The following is a 14,304-nucleotide window of genomic DNA, read 5'->3' on the forward strand; positions in this document are numbered from 1 at the left end:
ATTTGTGCTTCCCTATTGCTTTGACTTTGAATTTAATTCCACATTCTTCAGAGAGGGCCAGAAAATTCCTTTTCATAATGTGTTGTGTGATTCATGAAAAAATTAATGCTAACACTGTTGTAATATCTAATTAACTTGGAATTACAATTGAATATCCGTCAAACAGCTTTGCAATTAGCTATAATCTTATGTTTTTCCTTTCCATTTGGGGCGAGGGAAGGTAGGAGGGTGTCAACTTATTTGGTCTTCGTTTATTCCTTCCTATCTACCAGAGTTGTCATTATATTTGTCCAGACACGTGAAATCTTGGGAGGATAGAATGTACAGTTACCAAGTTGAGAAGATAGACAGGCAATTTTCGAACTATATCAATCTTTCTTCACTAAATAAGTTTCATTCTCTGGATGCGACCTACATATGCTGCTATATCAAAGATTACCCATACAGCAGATATAAACCTTTCCAGTAGATGCAAGTTGAAGAATGAGCTTCTGCTACCAATTTGTCAGTAATGAACTCTTAAATGGTGGTCGATAGGCTTTTTTCTACGAGCACCTGTGTAAAGAAAACCCACACACATTAAAAAGAGAAACGGGGTTGTGAGAGATCAAATACGTACTAAATCGCGTAAGGTAGTAATATTTCCACACACATTAAAAAGAGAAACGGGGTTGTAAGAGATCAAATACGTACTAAATCGCCTAAGGTAGTAATAACAACTGCTTGGGGAGCCAGTACTATTGTACACATTGAAACATGAAAGGGATTGGAAACAACAATACACCTAGTTTAATCTCATAAGTGAGATCTCGTCTGCAGAGCCTTACCTCTACCTTGGCAGGTAGAGGTTGTTTTCAATAGACCCTCGACTAAAGAAATAAACAAGAGAAGAATCCGCGAGGAATATCTTCTACAAAACACACAGTTCAATTACACTTGACAGATAATAATGGAGATCAAACAACACTCGACTCAACCCAGTTAATACTTTTGACATTATATACACTAAGTCGATCTGATTTGAAATCCCTTTCACAATGAACATATCTTTTATACCACCCAACACACAAACACAAGGGGTTATTTAGTTTACCTTACCTCATTAAAAAACATAATCCCAACATCAAATTTTGGTCATACAAGCGGACATAGTGTTAAGAGCATTTCTTGGTTATTAAGAAAACGCGCTATTTAGTTCAAACATATCAAAAACACACACAAGAAAAATTATGCACAGGAATGTCCTTTGCCATGAAAAGCAGTCAGCACATAAATAAAGGGAAGTAATCAAATCCAATGACAAAGATATTCTATGCACAACAAGTATAATGTTTAGGTGGGGTTTGCCAATAGAACATAAAGAAAACTCTTCAAATCCCTATCCCTACTCTGAATATGTTTTCCAAGTAGATGTATTTTCTCCGTCTATCATTACAATATTTTCAGCTTCCCGGACCAAAAATATAAGAGAAGAAATGAAATCAAAAGAGTCCCCCGTTTGCTTGAAATACCATAATCAAGGTTTCACATTCTCCCTAATGAACTTCTCCAGCTGAGAAATTTCACCGGTCAGACCAGAAGCTTCAGCAATAATTATACTGTTATGGCATTGAGAAAAAGCAAATGGCTCTCCAGGTACACCAAGCGTATATTCATTAGAGATATCTGCATCAGATACGGCAGTTCTTGATGTACGAAGTTTGTCGCTGGATCAATAAGAAAACAAACTAGTTATAAAGCAGAATACGAGAGATAGATAGCACTTCAGTTTTTAAGTTTTTGCAGCGGTTATGATTCTGTGAGCCTCCAAGCATATTAGCAAATAAAGCATGCAACAAGATTTCATGTTTGGGAAGGTTCTTTAGGCGTAAGCTTGTTGCTGATATAATGATATTACCAACAATTTATAGAGGGTGTTTTTGCTCATTACCAAAAGTAGAATAAAACATGCAACACAGTATTCCATCGTGGAGAGGTAAATTTCAACTCTTCAGAAGGCAGTTCTGCCTTTTTATGTGTTCAGATCAGACTTATGTTTACACATGCATAATATATATGTATGTAAACAAAAGGCAAATTGGTGTTTGCTCCAATGTAAATGCATGCATAGTGTACTCTTACATTTCTTTCTCCAGCTGTTTTCTGATGAATTCTGCTGTATGTGCAGTTACTTTGTCAACCTTGTTGCAAAGGAGGAGTACTGGAACTTTTTTCTTGACCACACTTGCCTTTGTCAAGATCTCATACAAGTACCTTCATACAAGAGGGATTATACGAATCAGTTGTCAGATATCCAATGCAAATTAACAACTGCCAATGTAAATTATAAGCAACAACAAATGATCAGTACTCTGAAGCAGGACGGAAGTTTGGTAAAAATTCCACAGAATCTACCACAAACACAACGCCAGCTGCTTGAGGTAGGAACTCATCTAGTTTCGGCCTAAGACGAGAGTGCCCAGGGACATCAACAATGTGAACAAGCTTCAATTTTCCTTTCTACAACAAAAAACACACGAGTCGTATGTAACGTGAAATTCTATTCACAGATAAAGGAATTCAGTAAATCAATTACCAAAGAAAAAACTGATAGACCATCAACAATTAATAAGATCCATCTTTCCTTCTAAAGGTATAGATCACAAGGATGCATGCAAAATGGTAGGGCAAAAAGGAGAAACAAGAGAAGACAATGTTCATTACCTTGTCTTTCTCAGAGTGTAGTATAAAACTGTCTTCATTTGGTTCCATTGACGTCACGGTACCCTGATGGGCTGAACCATCTCTAAGCTGGTATATGCCAGCACATCAAGATCAGAACAATTGAACTTTGAAAAGATTATACAGGTCATGTGTCAAAGAGTTACCTGGTAAAAAAGATATGTTTTGCCGCTTCCACTTAGCCCAGTGAGTATGATGGTGTTAGATGTTGTGCGCTTGAACAAGCGGACTGCAGGCGAAGAAATAAGCAAAAGGAAATTCTTCAAATTTCAGCCTCCAAAGAAAGTCAAAATAGATGATCAACAATCTAAAACTAATACATGAAGTCATTCATTGAGGATCATCATAGTGAACAAAAGGATGATATACGAATTACAAAAATGTGTGGCATTAAAGAGGAGAAATGAAGACCAAAGAAAATGATAGAAAGAACCCACTAAGCCTAAAAACATTTACATTCTTCCCTTGAAACCGGTGGGCAAGGAAAAAAATCATTTTTCTTTGTGTTCTCCAGTAAGTTACAACAATTGCACAAGTAACCATAGCATTTTCAATTAAACTAGTGCCAAAGGCGGAGACAGGATTTTATATCTAATTCTGGGTTTTAGAACCATGACTTTAAGTGCTAACGATTGGGTTCTAAATTTATTGTGTGCACAAATACAATGCTTATTTAGATCCTGTACTATAGAAATATATTCATTGTGAACTATTGGGAGCAGCTTATAACCATTAAAGCTCACATTGTTTGCATTGGTTAACAGAAGTTCTAGGCTCATGATCGAGTATTTTTAATTATGACGTGATCATTAAGAATACTTTAATAATTCACATAATTTTATTCTCGACTTCGACAAAAACATAATCGTTAAGAATATTGTACATAATTATTCAATTCCTTTGCTTTTAAAACACCACTTAAACCCAGAGTTGATAAACAAATTGAGTTTACTTATTCTGAAATACGAAACACTAAAAAGAAATGGAACATCAAACAGACAAGTGAATACTACACCAGAGTACTGAAAAACCACCCAGAAGAAAAGTGGGGAGCAATTTCTATCCTGAAAAGCACTCAGTACATAGAAAGAAAGTTTCTTCCAATTAAAACAGAAAAGAATCTGTTTTCTATCACAGGAAAAAGACACACATAAATGCCCAGGAAATCATCAGCATGGCTCAAATTGGTTGCTGAAGAATGACGCCCAAAAAAGTTTCCAGAACAATAACTAGAACTTCAATGAGAAGGAGGAAGACTTCTAAGATGAGAAATGGGAGAGCCCAGGATGCTGCCCTGCTAGCACTCATGCGGGTCCTTTGGAAGAAAAGAAACAGAACTGGGGTGTTGCCCCGCTAGCTCGATAGAGAATGATTATTATATTTGAGGAATAGCCTCTCATTTCTAGCTTCTTTTTGGTGCACCCATGAGGCTCCAAATTGTATAGAAGATTGTGTCCTCTATGGTCAAATTATGCAGCTGATCCTCTACTTTTTGGTGTACTGCTTGTATGAGGAAGATTTTTCCATTACTTATAAATTGCTTACCTTATAAAAAGGGGAAGGGGAAGAATATTTTCCTTCGGAAGATAACTATAAGTTCAATACTCAAAGGACTCAATAATTAGGTCTCGAATCTATTTATTTTTAAAAAAAAAAAGGAAAGAAAAGAACTTTTGAGAACAAGTGACAAAAAATTCAATGTTGAAACAAATGACTCCATAATCAAACGCTGACACCATAAAGAAAAAATAAAATTGAAAATGTGTTCTCATAAATGCTGATAGAAAATTCAATATTTGAAGGAGGGACTGACCTTAGATTCATCATCAAGGGGGGAAATGAATCGTTTACTTGAAAACTCTGTAAGAACGATTGTAAACAAGGCAAAAAGAGTCAGCCCATCAGAACGATCACAAAAGGAGGTGCAGTGGGAGCAATTACGGAACACATTATAATGATGCTAGAATAATCATTAGAAGTAAGAGAGGGCCTCCACAATGGTCTCTAGAAAGAGACATTTATAATAGTCATACTTTGCTTCATATTAAACATATGAAAACATGAAATTCAAGACGAACAGGCAGCTTAAGGCCTCTCACCTATAGGCAAAGCTACTGAATTCTATCAAAATTGTCGAGACGATAATATCATACAGAACAAGAAGAAGAGAAGATTTTGTCAAGAATGCTGAAAATTGCCAGAAGAATGCTAAGACAATATGGCATCACTGAATGATCACCAAAAAGACACCCTAGATGATCACCAGAAAGAGACAAAAATATTGCACTCGTCAACAGAAAGAAAAAAAATTGGGTGGACAGATGGCATATGACCACTGACAAGTGAGTAACAAACTCCAACACCATGTAGGAAAAAAAGAGAGAAGAAAACTACACCCTCATACCTAGTGTAATGCCACAAGTGGAATCTGCGAAGGAAAAGAGAGAACATAACCTTACTGAAAAATTTGTTATTAGCAATTTAAAATAGGACTAATACCCTTCGGGTGGCCCAGTGGTTTGAGCTTGGGACTTCCATGTTGGAGGTCTCAAGTTTGAAACCCCTTGCAAGGGAAAGCAAGGGGTTTGCCTTCTGGGTCGAGTTCGTCGCACCAGGCTTGCCTGGTGCGTGTTACCTCTCCTATGTGGTTTGCGAGCTATTGCATAGGAGCGGGGTTTTACCCTGTGCGCACTCAAAAGGGTAGCGGCTGCAGTTTTCCCTTGTCGTCAAAAAAAAAAAATAGGACTCATCATGTGGAAGGTTTAAGCTACATGAAGTATGGGAATTTTATTTTATTTTTTTGAAATTGGTAAATTGGGAGATATGGAAATTTCATAATTGGGCTTATAATATTCTCCATTTGAAAAGTGATATTCTACTTTGTATAAATTTCTTGAGATATTCGAGAGAAAAATGGTACGATTACAGGAAGTGTTACACATATTCAAGTAGAATGGTTAAAATAGAGAAATGCTACAAAAGAGTCTTGTGCTTTAAGGATATGTATGTACACCAAAGTGAAAGCGAAGTCCTACAAAGGATTGCAAGATCTTAAATGTTATACGAGAGTGAATCTGTAGACCTCTTAAAGTCCAACATATTCACAAGATGAGTGTAGTGTGCAATTTGCAAATGCTAAAATGGATATGCTTTCAAACAAAATTAGCAAAGATTAAAAATAACCATATACGACAAAAGGTGCAAGTTTACCTCCAAATATACATGCCCCAAGGTGTTAAACCATAGTGAGTGTAGGTTTCAGAGGGGACGAATTAAACCCGAAATCACATGGAAAGAAGTTGTATCGGAGGACCTGTAATCTTTTGGAACCCATGCATGCTTAATGAAAAATAGGGCGCAATAAAAGAAAAAGATCAATATTAGTGATACCAATATGTTAGGATTAAGGGTTGGACAGTTTGATGAGGAAAGCTTCTCTAAACAATTGGATTAGGGGTTTCAGAATCAAAAACAGGGTTAATGAGGTGATGGATATGACTCATTTATTATATGTGGATGACACAATAATTTTTTGTGTAACTCTGTCACATCAGAATTATTATGGTAATTTTTGAGGCATGCTCTGGACTTAAAATGAACTGGAGAATTAGAAGCATTTTTCCTATTAAGGAGGTCAAACAGATTCAAGCTTTAGCCAATATATTGAAGTGCAAGATAAAGAGGACATTTATCTAGGTCTGCCATTGGGTGCTAAGCATAAAGCAGTAAGCATTTGGGATGGTGTACTAGAAAAATCAGAGGTGAGACTGGCACTTCGGAAATCCCAATATCTATCCTTGTGGGGAAGAGTCACTTTGATTAATTCTGTTTTAGACTCTTTGCCAACATATGTGAAGTCACTTATTCCCATTCCAGCCAAGGTAGTCAGAGCTATAGACTCGTTGAGGAGAAACTTCCTTTGGCAAGGTAACAAGATTGAGAAGAGCAACAACTTAGTAAAATGGGTGGCGGTTCAACAGAGCAAAAGATGTAGGGGTTTGGGAGTAAGAAACCTAAAGAAACACAACAACAGCTTACTTACCAAATGGTTGTGGAGATACAATTTGGAAGATCAAGCTCTATGGAAGGAACTCATTCAACACAAGTATGGTCAGGAAGATCAATGGTGAACAGAAACATATGGGAGTATGGAGGACTATAAGAAACCCATGGCTGGCTTTCAGAGACAATGTAAGGAAGGAAGACTGGACTGGTCAAGGGTCCTTGGAAAATTTATTCCCTGGGTTGTTTTCCATTTGCCTGAATCCTGCAGCAAAATACAAGAGGTTTGGTCCTCACAAGGATGGAATTTTCTCTGTAGGAGATTTATTAATGATTGGGAAATAGAGTGGCTATCGGATATGCTTTGATTGGAGATTTTCCTGGCACAAATCTAGAAACACAAATCTAGAAACAGATAAACTGCCATGGAGGCATCATATTTATGGTCAATTCTATGTGAACAGAATGTATAAAAGGGATCTAGCCACAATTGAGGGAAAGAAATTAGGGTCATGGAGTGCTATACGGAAGAGTATAGCCCCTACTAAGGTGAAGTGTTACACTTGGTTTGGTAACTAGGAGAGTTTGCCTGCACATGATAAACTTCAAAAGAGGGAAAAAATTATTGCCTCAAGATGTTATCTTTGTAAAGGGGCTCTAAAAACCAACAATCATTTGTTTCTCCACCGCAAAGTAACAACACAAGTATGGGCTCTATTCACCAATATAAAGAGCCTAAATTGGATTATGCCAGAACATACAGCAGACCTACTAAGTTGTTGGGTCAGAAGGGGAGGTAGTAATATACAGAGGAGGTGGTAGTAAACAGTAATAGCTGCTTGTATCTGGTGGATCATTTGGAAGAAGAGAAATCAGAGAATTTTTGTACAAAGAATGCATTATAGAGAAGATTAAGTGGAAAGTAATTACCACTTTCGGTTTTTGATGCAAAGAAATGAACATAAATGAAGAAATTCAACTAAAGGATTTCTTAGGAGCTTTGTAAGTAGTCCCTCTTCTTTTGTTGGTTTTTCTATGTATCTAACACTTTTGGAGGTGGCAAGCTTAGCCCTTAATGCTAAGGAATACAATCTTACTAGTTTAAAAAAAATAAAAAATGTAAGGATTATCTTTTAATCATATTTAAATTTTTATTTAATCCATTGCTTTCTAGGAGTCTTTTAGTCCTGCCAGATAAATATAAATGCCAGTAGAAAATAGAGAACTTCAAATAGTCTTTTATTTTTTTTGTCTTGTAGAAAATTGCAGTGAAATGATCTTAAAAGGAGCAACATGAACAATAAGATTTCATATATCCGACCCCAACATGTTTGGGATATCAAGACATAGTTATTATTATTTTAATAAGAATATTCTTAATGATAATTATCCTGTTAGAGACGGTCTTTCTACCACACGAAAGTAGGGGTAAGGTTTGCATATACTTACCCTTCCCAGGCTTCACTTGTGGGATTACACTGGGTATTGTATAGTTGTTGCTGTTGTTATTCTGAATGATACTTTTGGTTTCTGCCAAAATAATAAGAACGTTCTACAAAATATGCTTAATGATATCAATTAATTATCTCTTATTTACATACAAGTAACCAAAAAAATAGGTCCTAAATCAGCTATAGGTTGGTGGCTAGCAAAACAGAAGAAAATTATTTTCTAAAGAAAATAAGCAATGTTAACAGAAGAGTAGTATAATCAATCCCAACAAATTTGGAACTGGGGTGCAATTGACTAACAGAAAAAATCTCTACTTTTGTAGCTTGACTAAGATATTCTGACTGAGCTATGTAATCAACATTTTGCAAAGAAATAAAGAAACCTTCAATTTCCTCAATCAAACAAAGAACTGCGAAAATTCAAACAAATTCAACACACATGAGAATTGAGAAACCAAATGAAATTTCTAACCCTAAGGGAAGTTTTAAGAGCTTACTGATTAACAACAAAATGAGAGTGAATAATACAACTCCAACAGCAGTATACAGTTGAACAGGAGGTATATGATTGATGAATTCTTCAGCTTCATTTAACCATTGCTGCATTTGAATCTTCAATTGCTCCACTTTCTCCTTATCCATTTTTCCCCCAAAATTCTTCACTCAGTTTGAACTTTACCCTATGAATAGACCTAATTTCAATTAGATTACAACAGAAGATACAGAGAGAGATAAACTTCAAGGGAATCGAAACTCGTCGGAACCTTACCGAAACGGCGAAACCTCACAGAAGATCTAGAGGGCCACCGATGACTAAGAGAGTTACACGTGTATCCAAACGGGTTTTATCAAAATGGAAATTGGGCTTTAAAGTCTAAGTTTTGGGCCTTTACTTACTAACCGAACATATCTTTTAATAAATAATTTTAGCGATACATTTTATTTATTACCATTTATAATAATATTATGTTAAATCTGTAATATGTATTAAAATTAAATTATGTATGTAATAAATATGTATTAAACTGTTTTTAAAAATATATTATGCTTGTTTGGTAAGAAATTGACACATTGTATTATAAGTGTATTAAATTAAAATGTGTGGTAAATGTATTAATCATCAATAAAACTTGTATTATATGTGAATAATAAATTGTTCTTTGTAATATGCATTAAAAGTGATGGTAAATATTTTCTTAATATAGTATATTTATGTAAGTTTCTCAACCAAAAATATAGTGCATCGCCCAACAGGAAATGTATTACTCATTGATAAGTTGATTTTATCGTTATCTTTAAAGTGGTTATTTCTTATTGAAGCACGATTGCAAGTAGTAAGAAGAGTAAATAAGGGGTTGGTCATTGTCTCAAACTTATCTATGACTTCTTATTTAGGTTCATGTTCTTAATAAATTGAAGTTGAGTTAAGTCCTGTCTTATCACTCCCGTGTCCTACGTCTGCATTTTTTTTTTTTTTGTGCATACGGCTTCATTACCTAATTCCTAGTACAATCAACCTCTCACATCTCCCAAATGGAGTGTTCACGTACCTCTTTTGCATACGTTTAAACTAGGGGTGTACATCACCGGATTGGTTCGGGTTTTTTAAAAATCAAACCAACCCATTTGTATCAGGTTAAAAAATATACAAACCAAACCAAACCAATAATAGTCAAAAATTTTCAATCTCAAATTTTTTCGGGTTATTCAATTTTCTCGGGTTTTTTTTATAAAGATTAAAGAGCTTGTGTTCTTTCAGTGATTTAAAGAAAACGGTGAACACTCACATGATTTTTCATCCCAAAAAAAGCAATTAGTAGTTTATTTTGCATTGCAAGCCTATGAGTTCAATAGGCAATTCTCCATTATATCTGAAACACAACTTCTCAAAAATTACTATTACTGTTTTGGACAAATCATAAAATAGTATCAGTAATCAAGAGTGATTCATTATACAACTATCTAGTAGACTAGTACATTAGAGAAATTCACGAAAGTAACATAGTGGCATAAATAATTTGCATAGTCAAATTATTGTCGTCAAAAGTTAGTACGGATTGTTTACATTCACATCGTTAAATTCTACACCATCATTGCTTACAAAAACCAAAAATCATATTTTTCAAAAACTATAGCATGCATCTGCAAAGTAGACAATATAAATTAATAAGTTGATTAGTAATGGATTAACTAAGTTGACTTTTAGTCCTTAGTTCTATTACTATTTAGAGCAAACAGTAAGTTGATATTTAACAATCACAAAAGACTGAACTAAGACATTTGTTCCATGTAGTTAAGTTTAAGTACATCAACTGGCTAATCAATCCTCAAAGGTGAGTCGGATATTCTGAAAGAATTGAAACAACTTGAATACTAAATAAAATTCAAAAGCAGAACAGTTTTTAATAACAATTTGAATATATAAAGTTACCTTCTTCAATTCCTCTAAAATATCTTCAAGCTTGCACTCTTTAAAAGGCGATCGTAGCCACTGTTGAGTGCAGATAAGCGCTTTTACCGTATTTGAAGATAAAGAACTTCGATAACTATCAAGAATTCGATCACCTGTACTAAAAGCTGACTCAGATGCAACAATAGAAATAAGAATAGAAAGGATATCCCTAGCAACTTTGGCAACAACTGAATATCTACTGGACGAAACTTTCCACCAACTCAAAATATTAAAATCATTGATCTTTACTACATTATCTTTCAAGTATATGTCCAAATTAGATTTTTTTTTACAACAAATCCCTCTTTTTTTCATGTGCTTCTCCCACTGAGATTGCAACAAAGCACTAGATTCACCCATCACACAATTATCATTTTCAATATTTTTGTTAGGATCTTCGAATCAAGAACAATTGTAGTGATTATATAAGAGTTACAAAACATCTCTCACATCTTCAGACATTATTCTTCCCATCAAAGAGCCTATGAAATAGAAAGAATATACTATGCATATTGCATCTTGTATCTAGGAGCACAACAACAACTATTAGTAACATATTCATACTGTCAAACTTACCCCAATATTTATCCATCTTGGATTTCATTTTTGTTGCCATATCAACCAAAATGAGATCATCATGTTTAGTATACTTGATAATGTCATTTTGGAGATTGAAAACATGAAAGAAAGAGTGGGAAGTAGAATTTAAGCTGCCCGAAAATTTTGAAGTTGCCTGATAGAAAATATGAAGAAACTTCACAAAAGCTTTCACATTCTTCCAATCATCTATTGATGAATTTTTTGTTGGTGTACTTATTTCTCGACATTGCTTTTGATAAATCCGGTCATCCACACACATTCTTGTAAAAGCGTTTTCAAATAAAGCTTTATCCAACATTGTGTATGTCGAGTTCCATCTAGTCTCAGCATTCAGATATACAAGACCACGAGTTTCCATCTTAACTTTCTCAACAAAGGACTTAAAAGTAGCTTATCTTGAAGAAGAAGGCCTGACATATTTTATAGCACTTCTTATATGAGAAATAGGATCAATTTGTTCATCCAGCCCCTTTTTTACAATCAAGTTTAAAATATGAGCATTACATCTAACATGTAAATACTTATTTTCAAATATTACTCCTTTCCAATCTTCAATACGCTCCTTTAAACTCTTAATGGCATCGTCATTTGCAGTTGCATTTCCAAGGGCACTTTAAACAAGTTCTCAATGCCCCAACCTAATAAGCACTCCTCCATCCCCTTGGCAATGGTCTCACCTTTGTGATCTGGTGTTTGAAAAAAATTAAGAATTCTCTTTTGTAGATTCCATTGATGATCAATCCAATGTGCAGTGATAACCATATAAGTATAATTTTGGATTGACGTCCTTGTATTACTGGTAAGACAAACACGTTGGTTTTTTATAAGCTCCTTAAGCTTTTCTTTCTCTTCTTAATAAATCCTTTGACAATGTCGAGCAACAGTTACACAAGAAGATACTTCAAAATCGGGAAAGGCTTTAGCCATTAATTTTTTGAATCCTTCTCCCTCAACAGCTGTAAACAACTGTTCATCAATAATTACAAATTTAACAATTGCTCTCTTAATTTCATCCATATTAAACACCCCTTTTTCAGTTGAAACACCTTCTAGCCAACCTCTTTTGATAGGTTTTAATGTTGTTTGTCTCTTTTCGGACTTAAATGGAGACTTGTGACATTTCACAGTCAAATGATTCCATAATGTATTCATCTCGTTGACACTATCAGCAGCAAATATTTTAGTACAATAATTACATTTTGCCCTACATTTACCTCCTTTAGCAATAAACTTAGAGAAATGATCCCAAATTTGAGATGTTTCTCTACCTGTAATTCCAGAGTTACAAACGATCAGAGGAGCTGCTCTTTTTTGCTTCTTAGGAGGTGTGCGTCGACGTGGAGTTACTTTACCTTCTTGTTGAGATATTGTCAACATAATTGAAGGAATATTAATAATCTTCTCTACATCCATTACAGAAGTTGTAGTTTCCATCCAAAAAGGAAGTTGTTGCACATACATAACAATAGTTATTAGTAATCTGATACAAGATCATGTTTCAACAAGACTTCCATTCAAGCATTGTGCACAAGTCTTAGAAGTATATTTCACTTTAAAACCAAAAATAGATACACATATAGTACAAAATATTTGGTTAGAAAAGTTTGGTATATATTACTGGCTACTGCTATTAAAATCTAATAGTCTCTTAAATTTTTATTTCTATCACTTGTTTTTCATTATCTCTGTGGAGCATTACGATGTTTACAGTACAAAAACCTCTAACAAATGGAATCAAAAGCAATGAGTCGAACACTTACCCATTTTTTATTGCATTGAAACAACATAAGTAAAGAGATCACTAAGTAAAATTTATTATATACAAAAAGATTATCATCATCTTCATCATGCTAAGCTTTACACACCATAGATATGGACACCAAGATGTATTATTTTAAGGTCTATATCTATTATTCAACTACCCAAAATTGTGATGTTGTTGACAATAACAATACAAGAAAAATATCTAAAAACAAGTTAATAGAAATTACTTACTAGATTAAGATGAGTTGATGATGATTTGAGCTAAAATAGAAAAGACGAGCTTAATATATGCTCTAATTGCTAAGGAGTAAAACCTAACTGTGACTAAGCTTTGAAGGTGAAGAGCTGCTATTGAGCTGCTGACCTAATGACCTTTGTTAAATGAGATATAAAATATTATATAGGCTAGTTGATTATTCCTTTGCCATTATATAATGTATTTGGGCTTTTGTTTATTCCTTAAAATAAGAAGTGGGCTCAAGTCAACTATGTAGCCCAAGCCCCAAAGTCCACTAATATTAAACATAAAATTGACACAAAGATAAAGAAAAATATATAAATTATAAATTAATAAACATTTTTTTTGAATAAAATAAAACTAAAAATAAATAAATATATAATGTCGGGTTGGTTTGGTCTCGGGTTGGTTTTTTTTAGTTAAAATCAAACCAATCATAGTCGGGTTTTTTTCAATACCAAACCAAGTCAAACCAAACCACTAGTCGGGTTTTTTTCGATTTGACTCGATTTGTGGTTTGATTTTTGATTCGATTTTGTGCACCCCTAGTTTAAACCATCTTAATCCGCTTGTCTCGTATTGTCCGTCATGAGTAGGGCTTAGAGTTCGATCAGTTTGATTTTTCTATTTTTGGTTTAGCAATAATGTGAAACCAAACTTAAATAAATTTATTTCGGTTTGGTTTTCGATTTGACCAAAATTAATTAACAGTGGCCTGCGGGTTGTGGCATACGCCTGTGGTGTTGTTCAAATAATACAACAATCAACATTAACTTCTATAACAATCAACATTCAACAATACTCTCGAGACTCTAAAAATCTATGCCATACAGTTACGCTTTTGCCTTCATATTTCAACAAACATTTAACTTGCAACTTATCATTTCATCGACTAAAATAACCAAACAAAAGGGATAATTCTTGTCCAGCAGGACAGTAGGTAGCATTCATTGTTGCAACCTCCCGTGTGTCATCTATAAAAAAAATGAAACAAACAAGAAGAACAACAATCAGCCACACATTATTGATTACAAACTAACAGTAACACCTACCAGCAAATCAGAAGCATTTATTGA

The 14,304-nt window shown here is 34.3% G+C and overlaps 1 protein-coding gene across 8 annotated transcripts; it reads right to left on the reverse strand.

The window, feature by feature from the left end:
* Positions 1-1,274: 1,274 nt before the first annotated feature.
* Positions 1,275-13,371, reverse strand: LOC107004818 (signal recognition particle receptor subunit beta-like). 8 transcript variants are annotated; one of them, XM_027912941.1, is made up of 9 exons: positions 13,222-13,371; positions 10,606-10,739; positions 8,672-8,854; positions 8,173-8,253; positions 2,868-2,950; positions 2,704-2,790; positions 2,351-2,499; positions 2,122-2,253; positions 1,275-1,706 (listed from the first exon to the last, which is right to left on the reverse strand). In XM_027912941.1, exons 3-9 carry the CDS (start codon positions 8,814-8,816, stop codon positions 1,517-1,519), a joined length of 867 nt encoding a protein of 288 aa, XP_027768742.1. In that variant the 5' UTR covers positions 8,817-8,854; positions 10,606-10,739; positions 13,222-13,371; the 3' UTR covers positions 1,275-1,516. The 8 variants fall into 8 exon arrangements, with proteins under 8 accessions (XP_027768742.1, XP_027768743.1, XP_027768739.1 ...); XM_027912942.1 differs by having other exon boundaries at positions 10,606-10,744; XM_027912938.1 differs by having other exon boundaries at positions 10,606-12,629.
* Between the last annotated feature and the right edge of the window lie 933 nt (positions 13,372-14,304).

Source organism: Solanum pennellii, chromosome 11 (genome assembly GCF_001406875.1).
Source record: "Solanum pennellii chromosome 11, SPENNV200".
Lineage (NCBI taxonomy): Eukaryota > Viridiplantae > Streptophyta > Magnoliopsida > Solanales > Solanaceae > Solanum > Solanum pennellii.

Excerpts from the sequence above, each read along its gene's own strand:
- LOC107004818 (XM_027912941.1), bottom strand. The coding sequence starts at position 8,816 with ATGGATAAGGAGAAAGTGGAGCAATTGAAGATTCAAATGCAGCAATGG. Across the intron at positions 8,254-8,671 it reads TCTCATTTTGTTGTTAATCA|AAACCAAAAGTATCATTCAG; the intron begins GTAAGCTCTTAA and ends TTATTTTGGCAG. Across the intron at positions 1,707-2,121 it reads AAACAGCTGGAGAAAGAAAT|CGACAAACTTCGTACATCAA; the intron begins GTAAGAGTACAC and ends TTATTGATCCAG.